The sequence below is a fragment of the Oncorhynchus clarkii genome, chromosome 12, assembly GCF_045791955.1.
Source record: "Oncorhynchus clarkii lewisi isolate Uvic-CL-2024 chromosome 12, UVic_Ocla_1.0, whole genome shotgun sequence".
Taxonomy (NCBI): Eukaryota; Metazoa; Chordata; class Actinopteri; order Salmoniformes; family Salmonidae; genus Oncorhynchus; species Oncorhynchus clarkii.
In genome coordinates this window covers 39,299,608-39,309,754 of record NC_092158.1, presented here as the reverse complement: position 1 = coordinate 39,309,754, position 10,147 = coordinate 39,299,608, and the positions used below count along the sequence as shown (strand labels likewise).

The window sequence follows — 10,147 nt, the reverse complement described above, 5'->3', positions numbered from 1 at the left end:
AGGTGTATGTAAACTTCCGACTTCTACTTGCACACACACGCGCACACACACACACACACACACACACACACACACACACACACACACACACACACAGAAATCAGAACTATGGACAGCCACATAATATCTAGCTTATGTTGACTAAATTGTTTTTTGATGTCTTTTAGTTGTCACTGTATTAGACTAAGCATAGGTGATTTGGTGGTCTTCAAGTGTTGAAAGTTGACATGGTGCTGGAATAGTGGATGCAGCTCGTGTTTTCTTTGGGGTTTGCAGTAACTCTCTGGTTTTATAAATCAATAGTTGTTTATTAGTCCAAAACTGCCCTTAACATTAACTTGATTGACCATGTTAGGTCATCTAACTGTTTGTTACATGCAATTTGCTCTGTGGACTCTCCGGTTTTGTGATGAAACAAAGGTATGGTTGAATGTATTCTGCCACTGTGTCTTCTTATTGTTTTGGTCTTAGGCCCATATATCACGGTGGTAAGGCATATGAAACATTTTATAGCAAACAACGCAATTATCACAACACAGTTTGTTATAAGTATTTCCCCTCCTGGCTTGGCTTGAGAGATTTTATCCACGCACTGCTACTGGCCATTTGTTTACTGCTCGCTCCTCCCACTGAATGTGCAACACAGCGCGCTATGAGCAACAGCAAAAAGAGCTGCACTTCCTCGTTGACTGGATACACTCGCCACACACACACACACACACGAACAAACAAGACTGCATTGTTTTGATTGCATTTTACACTGGTCACTGTATCTGGAAAGTAGGCTACAAAAGGCTTGTGAACATACAATATTGAATAGGATAATTTTTCCATATCGAAAAGGATTGTAATTTACACTGTTGCTGTGTTAAGAAGCCGCCGATCAATTCAACAGGTAGGTAGGTTGTTCCCTTATTTGTTTATCTTCCCCCGTTCTTTGATATATTCCCAGACAATCTGTCAATGTGGCATTTGACTCAATACCGCTTTCGTTAATAGTTTGTTTTTGTTCTGCATAATATTTTCGAAAACATTTTTGGGGGTGGAATTCGCAAAGATACATCCATTCCATGGTTTATGTTGGGGTAATTATTAATTTAACACTGATATTAATCTTTACGAATGATTGAATATGTCAATGGAAACACTTGAATTTGCGGCCGCTAATCTAATATGAGGAACCACGGTGCACTATGACGAGGGGCCGAGTCATTTCGGAGAAACATTACATTTTTGACCGATGAGACAATTATGCGCTTTTTCTGTCTCAGCAATTTGTGATGTCATGGAAATTATGGTGTGTGTGAAATTGTAGATATTATTATTTTTTTTACATGTGTAAGTAATTCCCCAAGCTAGCCATATCAATATGTTCAGGTTGCTTTGAATAAGTGTGTCAATGTCCATTAGACTTTTGAATTCAATGTGCAGGCTTTATGTATATTATGTATTGTCATTTAATAGTCTAGCAATTCAGGCTATATTAAGCCATTATGTGCTCGGTATATAATAAGACATTGTAATATAATATGTAGTTGTTGCAGTTGTTTAGGAGAACAGTTCATCTATAGGCTGCATAGAATTAAATATCATTGTAGTAAAATGTACTACAAACATCAGAGAAAGATATGATACTAATTTCCATCCAGTGTGATGTCATCACTTATGTGTATTAGTGTTACTCATAAAGTTTTTCTGTTGAATTGACCTATAGATTCCTGATGTGTGACCTCAGCATGGACCAAGTGGCCCCCCTGTCGACTAGCTACCGCTCCAGCCTCAAGGTGAGACTTCACAAGGCTGTGCCACTAATACAGTAGATGAGTAGGACAATTGCATACATTGTAATGCTGGAGATGGTTGTGTGTAGTACATATAGGACTACTGTATCACAACTGATAATGCAAGGCTGGATCAAAAGCCTGCACACCAAATTGCTCTCAAGGACTGGAGTTGGACCACCCTTTACTCGAGGCTACTTAGTTAAGAATGCACATTTCCAAAGATCAAATGTCAGCAGAGATTTATTTTCAAATCCTGCATGTGGTGCAGCACACTCGGGGCTGCTATTCTCCTTCTCCATAAGAGAAGAGAAGAGATGAAAGGAAAGATGATAAAGCCAAACATATTAATCGTGAGGATAATTGGGGAGCTGATGGACGAGAGTCTCTGTCTTTTCCACCTTCTCTACTGCCACAAAAGTAATTAGTCCCCTTGGCAACTAGGAAGAAAAAAGGCTCTCGGGACCTTGAGGGCCCTGTTTGTGCCAGCCTACCTTTTCTAAGGACGAATAGATGAATCATTAAACACTTTATGGATCAAAGGAGATGTTGTTTGTTTCTCCACCTCGAGTGTGGGGAGTTAGCCCTCAATTTTTTTAAATAAAAAAATCATAACTGCCTTACAGTATTAGACTTACAGGCGCACCTATGCTACTTTAGCGTACATCACTACTATCAATGCCCTAGTGATTTGTTAAGGTTTCATGTGCGGCTTGGTAGTATAACGTCATTAGAAGTCTCATCTGCATCTGTAAAGGGCTAATGCTGAGATGGGTACAGTGTAGATTCAAACAGTGAGCTCGTCTCAAAAGGGCTCCATCTTAGCTAATCAAATTGTGAAGAAGAGTCTGGTTTCCCTAACCTGATTTGAAGAGGGGATGAGAGAGAGGGAAAAGAGAGAGAGGCTGATGGAGGGGGAGGAGTGGGTGGAGTTTGTTTTCTTCTCACAAAGCAGCCGCCCACGCTGTTTGTGTGAACCCTCAGAGCTGAACTGCTCAGAGCTGAACGGATGCCAGCTGCCTCAAGGGAAGATTCTAGGTCTGCTACGCTACGGAACAGGAACACCATATATGGTCGTCCAGCCTGGCTGGGAGAATATGAAAAGCCTGATGTGTTTGACTAATGATGACAGAATGGTTCTGCTGAAAGGGAGTGCCCACATAAAGCATTTTTTCTCTCTTTGCTTTTGCCTGCCCTGTTATCTTATAAGACTCTGTTTGAAGAAGTGAATTAAGTTTTTCCTAAATGATTCACAGCATCTATGGGTGATCAGCTGTTGGTCATCAGGACAGGGCTATACTTGTCTCACCTAATTTATCCAATTATGTAGACATACAGTAGTATGGGGCTTTCTCAAATTATCAGGCCAAAGAAAACAATTTGTGTCTTTCTTTATTAACTAACAGTGTGTTGTTTTCCTATGTGTTTGTCCTCTACAGCGGCAGGCAGCCTTTGACCTGTTTGAAGATCCCATGTCTCTGTTCTCTGGATACTTCCTCCCCTCAGACGATGACCAGTCTCTTCAGGAGGTGCCCTCTGGCCTCAGCTGTTTCTCACATGGTATGCCACCACCACACCCTACGAACGAGTGTCACATCACTAGAGAGAGCCCTCTACTTTACACCAGTCACTTTAATAACACCTATACCAACTAATCACCCTAGCCCAAAGTCAGACCAAACTCTTCACAACTCTATTAGTCAGTTATTCGCCAGACATTATGTCACAAAGTTAACAATGTAGATCAACTGATTGCTGGCATACAAATGATTTTTAATTAATGATTAACAGAAAAACAAGTGTTGATTTGTGGTTACATAGTTTTTGATTAACAATTATCCAGAACCCAAACATTGTAAGTGAAACTCCCATCCAGGTCCATGGCAGTTAGCCATTTTAGTATACCTGAACACTATTTAAATATATATGGTTTAACATTTATTTTGGGGCTTTTGGCAGACACTCTTATCCAGACCAACTCAGTTAGTACATTGATCTTAAGATAGCTAGGTGGAACAACCACATATCACAGTCATAGTAAATATATTTTTCCTCAATAAAGTAGCAAAGTCAAGTGTGAGTGTTAGTTCACAAAAAAATATATATATATTATTTATTATTTTGGGGGGGTTGGGTTGGGTTGAGGAGGGGTGCAGGTGCTGTGGAAACATTAAACTATGTTATGACACAAGAAAGGTCTAGAATGGTTGATTCATAGAGTAAGCAAACATTTGTTTTTTCTCTCCAGACATGGGCCCCTGCTCTGTTCCCCTGTTGACCCCTTGCAGTAAGGCAGTGATGAGTCAGGCCCTGAAGGACAGTTTCAGTGGCTTCTCCAAGGTCCAACGTTGCTATGGCATCTCCAACAGTGAGTCACCTTCTACACCTGCTCATTCTATCACTTATCGTCCTCCCCTTTTCTTAATTTCCATTCTTTTTTTTTTTAATTACAAGGATGATATTAAGTTAACATTGTGCTTGTTTCCTTGCTGTATTTCCTGCTAATTTTCTACCCAATTTGGATTGGAGGTCAAAGACATTTTCGGCTCATTTTCGAGTTTTCTTTAATCATTAAAAAGTAAGCCTAGTTAAGTCAAATCAAGATGAAGACTGGTGTATTTTGGTGAGGTGTCCATGGAATTGTGCTTGAAATTTTTAGTAATTTGAAATTATATTAAGCCTTATATCTTTTTACTTTCTCTCTTTCACAGACCCTCGTAAGTGGACCAAGCAGCATGTGATGCAGTGGCTGCACTGGGCGGCCAGTGAGTTCAGCCTGGCCAACGTCCATTTCTTTAAGTTTGACATGAACGGCCAGGAGCTGTATGACCTGGGTAAGGAGAGCTTCCTGGACCTGGCTCCAGACTTTGTGGGCGACATTCTGTGGGAGCACCTGGACCAGATGATGAAAGGTAACAATGGCGTTGGAACGTTTTAGTCAGATGGTGTTTGTGTGGAAGGCAGATGGCGGAAAGAGTAGGTTTCTGACACCTATCAAAATGTTATATTAGGGTGGAAATGTTTTTTTTGTCCTGTGGAATTACTGTACCCTTTGGCTTAAAGATACACGCTAAAATCAAATAACAGTATTTCTGATGGTTCCTGACTTTTGTCCTCCATTGTTTTCTTCCAGAGTGTCAAGAGAAAGAAGAATCCATAAGCCTCAGCAGTGTTGTGCCCTCCGTAACTAACTGGATGAGCTCTAGCGGTGAGTGTCCATTAGAAAATCAAACTAACCTCCAGAGGCTTCAAATCTAATTAAACATCAGATAGACAAAACAGTTTGGCTTCAGCTTCATTTGAACAACAGAAGCCTTAAGCTGTCCAGAGATGTCTCTGAGGTAGATGTGATGAGATGAGCTAAGTGGGTGTTTGTTTGTTCTTCTCTTCTTTCTGCAGGCTTTAGTCTGGAGGAGACCCAGTGTGCCCTGCAGGTGCCTGACAACAACGACAGTCTGCTTAGAGAGCTGTTTGAGACCTCAGACAAGACCGCCCTGCTGACTCCAGATCAGGAGTTCTCCATGTTCTCCAAGCCCCAGCTGAGCACGGTCAACGTCAGCTACGTCAGGAGCAACCCAGGCACAGGGCAGCTCTCCAAAGCCTGTGAGTAGGCAAACCCACTGTTGACTAGAAACTATTGATCAATGTTAATTAGTGTTCATTTTCGATCAAAGTCACATTAGAGAAAAAAACTTAAAAAACAAGGCAACACGTAAGCGATTCCTAAAAGGTGTTTGGTTTCAGTGATAGTTCCTAAACCTAATCCAGTTTCAGGTGAACTAAACATTCTTCTTTTTTGTTTACCCACAGTCTTGTCCCAGGACCAGAGTTTGTGTTCATTGGAGAGTGTGGATAGCATCGAGGGGCCAGAGTCCATGCTGCACTCCTGGGGCAGCCAATCCTCCCTGGCGGACAACCAGAGGGTGCCGTCCCACGACAGCTTTGAGGACGAGTACAACAGCAGCCCACTGAGTCTGGAGAAGCAGGGCCTGTCCTTCAAGGACTACGTCCAGGAGAGGAACGAGCCTGTGGAATTGGGAAAGCCTGTCATAGCTGCTGCAGTGCTGGCTGGCTTTACTGGTGAGTTCATGAACCCGGTGACACAATCAAACACATCTCATCTTGTATGGAATACTATCCATCTTTCTGTCAACCCCAGTTCAAAACAGTACACTGCAGTTGAGTATAAGCAAACGATGCCTTTTGATCGCCTTCTGACTCCTCTGCCTCTTTTTTCCTCTCAACAGGAAGTGGTCCTATCCAGCTGTGGCAGTTCCTGCTGGAGCTCCTGACTGATAAGAGTTGTCAGGCCATCATCAGCTGGACCGGAGACGGCTGGGAGTTCAAACTCACCGACCCAGATGAGGTGAGTGTCAATTGTCCTCATACAATATGTGTATATCAGGTTGTGGAGGATATGGCCAAAAGGGTTTACAGGACCAGAAAAGTATTCAACACGAGCTATCAGAGGACATCAATATGAAGTAAACGGTTCTGTTTTCCATTGGTGTTTATCATTCTCTCTCTCCCCCAGGTGGCTAGACGCTGGGGACGCAGGAAGAACAAACCCAAGATGAATTACGAGAAGCTGAGCCGTGGCCTGCGATACTATTACGACAAGAACATAATCCACAAGACATCGGGCAAACGCTACGTCTACCGCTTCGTCTGCGACCTGCAGAACCTTCTGGGCTACTCGGCCGAAGAGCTCCACATTATGCTGGGGGTCCAGCCTGACACTGAGGATTGAATCAATTGCCGTTTTATCGAAAGGGAAGGGGTTGGAGATGGAGTCAATGGGGCTTCACTACCCCAACCTAGCAAAAGTTGCTGATGGTACAGGCCACCTGAAGGTCATTTCTGGTCATTAAACAGGTGGCACTGAGTGATGTGCACTGACAGTCGCTACACTGGTGGACAGGCAGCGAACATCTCTAATTTGGAGCAGCCGCTCCTGTCTTGGCTCTTGTGCCATCAATGTGCATTGTTGTGCAAGCTTTTGGTTGAGAGGGGTGCCAGTATTTAAATCAAGCGTTCCCTCTGGGTGAAAGTGTTGTTCTGCAAATTGTAATGGATCAGCTCTGTATCCATCTGCAAAGTGGAAAGCTGTCGATTGCACAGATGATAATTGCGATCAATGTAAGATAGCAGATTTTTTAATTCAAGCCTGATACTCAGCAAGTGTGGTGTTTACAGAGTCTGAATAGTGGACATTTTTACATACTGTGAATGATCTTGGGGTTACCAAGTGAGAATGCTTTTGAGGTGGCGGCTCCAGCACCATAAGGTTAGGCACCACACCCTCATGGCGTAGTTTTCACAATCAACTTTTACCAGTTGAATGTAGACACATGTAATCCTTTTTTGTATTACAATTATTCCGAAATATTTTATTAAATTATACAAACGAGGCAATATCTCATATATCTCATATTTCCATATCGCGCAAATCCATTTTTCTGGACACTGGATAAAGTCAGTTTAAATATTTTGGTTTCCTTTTGTTAAGACACTCCAGGACCGGACTTGTCCAGAGCAGGTTGTAGATAAATACTTTAAAAAAATCTTTCTATCTGTAAAATACTGAAGACATCCATTTGGTGCATTTTCTGATTTATTTTTTATCGAAAATACAAAATTGACAACATATCAACAATTCCCTCTGGGCAAGTCTGGAGAATATATCTAAGGATAACCAAACAAAATTTGGTAAATGCAGATGCTTCTGAAGCTGGTGTGTGGGAAGAGTCTGACTTGCCCAGAGGAAAAATGGCAGCTAAAGACAAGTACAGTGAATTTAGACTACCAAATGCAAATGCCTATTTAGACACAATCACTATCTCTTCAGAGTAAGTTACTAACTAAATATAGTCCAGTTTGTAACATTCTCTATGAAATGTGATTTTAAATCATGTTTAATTTAATGTAGTGAGCTTTGAAATGATTGCTGTATGTCCATTTTAAAGTGGTTGAAATTCATTCAAATGTTGATGAGAAACTAAAGAAAATACACATTTTCATCAAGATTTTTACATTTTATGTTTACTTTTTGAAAATATTAATGGACCAAAATAGCAACAAATCTCAAAATTGATAGGTAGATGAAAAATGGTGCCTGGAGTTTTGATGGAGAATGTATTTTTTTCTTGATTTTATGGAATAGCTAAGATTGCCTTTACTGTTGTGCTTCGTAATGCATTGTCCTGCTGACCAGCTTGCAGCTCAACTGGAATACCAGTCATTGTGGTTACTGTATTTTAACTCTATCGAAAAGGACAATTGTTATTTGGGTCCCATAGGGTGGCGCACAATTGGCCCAGCGTCATCTGGGTTTGGCCGGGGTAGGTCGTCATTGTAAATTAGAATTTGTTCTTAACTGACTTGCCTAGTTAAATAAAGGTTAAATAAATATTCTATGAATATGCATATAAGGTTGAATGTAATGGTGTAGCAGCTATCGTAATTATGTTTTGTTGTATGTCTATCAAGGGATCTGTTTGTGCCTCGATTATTGTTTATTTCTTTTTCTGTGGCCAAAGCGACATGTACACTGCCTTCAAAGTATTCACACCCCTTGACTTTTTCCACATTTTGTTGTTATAGCCTGAATTTAAAATGGATAACATTGAGTTTTCTTTGTCACTGGCCTACACCCAATACCCCATATTGTCAAAGTGGAATGATGTTTTTTCAAAACATTTACAAATGAATAAAAATGTCAAATCTGAAATGTCTTGAGTCAATAAGTATTCAACCCCTTTGTTATTACAAGTCTAAATAAGTTTAGGATTAAAAATGTTCTTACCAAGTCACATAATAAGTTGCATGGACTAACTCTGTGTGCAATAATAATGTTTAACACAGTTTTTTAATGAATACCTCTACCTATTTGTAGATCGGTAAAAAAGCAGAGCATGGTGAAGTTATTAATTACATATTGAATGGTTTATCAATACACCCAGTCACTACAAAGATACAGGCATCCTTCCTAACTCAGTTGCCAGAGTAGAAGGAAACTGCTTAGGAATTTCACAATGAGGCCAATGGTGACTTTAAAACAGTTACAGAGTTTAATGGCTGTGATCGGAGAAAACTGAGGATGGATCAACAACATTGTAGTTACTCCACAATACTAACGTAATTGACAGAGTGAAAAGAAGAAAGCCAGTACAGAATACAAATACTCAAACATAAAGAAACAAAATGGAGCTAAGCACAGGCAAAATTCTAGAGGAAAAACTGGTTTAGTCTACTTTCACCACACACTGGGGTGTGAATACTTTCTGAAGGCCCTCTATATGGTTTATTCTAAACTATATTTGTATTTTGTTTTTATATTTAACAACATTAGACTACTGTACTTGTAATACAATTCATATTCACTGTATATTCACTGAAGATAATAAGGCAGCCTTTTTCAAGTTGTTGTACTGATGACGGACACACAAAGATGGAGTAAATTTTGGCATGTGCGCAATGTTATTTCTGAATAATTTTCGACCTCTTCTTCTATTGATTGATATTGTATAACACAATGAAAAATTAAGATCAATTTGAGAACTCTGTTGTTGAATTATTAACATTTTGAATAGACATGTGAAGCAACAGGGTTATTGTAAAACAAAATGTTCTAATCGAATTTCAGTCTTGTTACAACGTCTGTGCTCTGAATATATCATTGGCAGTGCGACATGCTGTGCTGTTTGCTGTAACTTAAGCCGTGCATGTCATCGGCATGCCATATACCCGTGTAACTTATTAATCATAATTACTTTAGTTAAATTACATTGTCAGCCTTTCCGTGATTTTCAAATGGAAAATGGCTTTATGACATTTTAATAAAAGCTTAATTTTTTTATGACGCTTTTATTGACAGTTGATATTTAATTATAGTGAGTAGTAGATAATTATATTGGCCAAGTTTTGAAAGAACACTTAGTTAAGTGCCGGTGGCAGGGTAGCCTAGTGGTTAGAGCGTTGGACTAGTAACCGGAAGGTTGTAAGTTCAGATCCCTGAGCTGACAAGGTACAAATCTGTCTTTCTGCCCCTGAACAGGCAGTTAACCCACTGTTTCTAGGCCATCATTGAAAATAAGAATTTGTTCTTAACTGACTTGCCTAGTTAAATAAAGGTACAAAAACAATAATAATAAAATACCAAAATGTGTTTGAGTTGATTCAAATAACATTTTCTTAAGCCTCATAGGATAACAATCTGTCACCAAGAAGTAGTGAAGTGAAGTTTAGTGAAGTGAAGTTTAGTGAAGTGAAGTTTAGTGAAGTAAAGTTTAGTGAAGTGAAGTTTAGTGAAGTAAAGTGAAGTTTAGTGAACTTGCCAAAGTACAAGTTTTGTCTTTGTTTAGTGT

The 10,147-nt window shown here is 40.0% G+C and overlaps 1 protein-coding gene across 2 annotated transcripts; it reads left to right on the top strand.

The window, feature by feature from the left end:
- Window positions 1-628: 628 nt before the first annotated feature.
- Window positions 629-9,936, top strand: LOC139423172 (protein C-ets-2-like). 2 transcript variants are annotated; one of them, XM_071174884.1, is made up of 10 exons: window positions 629-895; window positions 1,715-1,784; window positions 3,221-3,341; window positions 4,030-4,149; window positions 4,493-4,693; window positions 4,915-4,989; window positions 5,181-5,384; window positions 5,592-5,861; window positions 6,029-6,147; window positions 6,316-9,936. In XM_071174884.1, the coding sequence occupies exons 2-10, from the start codon at window positions 1,722-1,724 to the stop codon at window positions 6,529-6,531; spliced, it is 1,389 nt and encodes a 462-aa protein (XP_071030985.1). In that variant the 5' UTR covers window positions 629-895; window positions 1,715-1,721; the 3' UTR covers window positions 6,532-9,936. The 2 variants fall into 2 exon arrangements, with proteins under 2 accessions (XP_071030985.1, XP_071030986.1); XM_071174885.1 differs by having other exon boundaries at window positions 664-899; window positions 6,316-9,639.
- The last annotated feature ends 211 nt before the right edge of the window (window positions 9,937-10,147 follow it).

Bases quoted from the DNA above. Each gene is read 5' to 3' on its own strand.
- LOC139423172 (XM_071174884.1), top strand. From the start codon at position 1,722: ATGTGTGACCTCAGCATGGACCAAGTGGCCCCCCTGTCGACTAGCTAC. The intron at 4,990-5,180 runs GTGAGTGTCCAT...TTCTTTCTGCAG, and splicing joins TAACTGGATGAGCTCTAGCG to GCTTTAGTCTGGAGGAGACC. The intron at 5,862-6,028 runs GTGAGTTCATGA...TCCTCTCAACAG, and splicing joins AGTGCTGGCTGGCTTTACTG to GAAGTGGTCCTATCCAGCTG.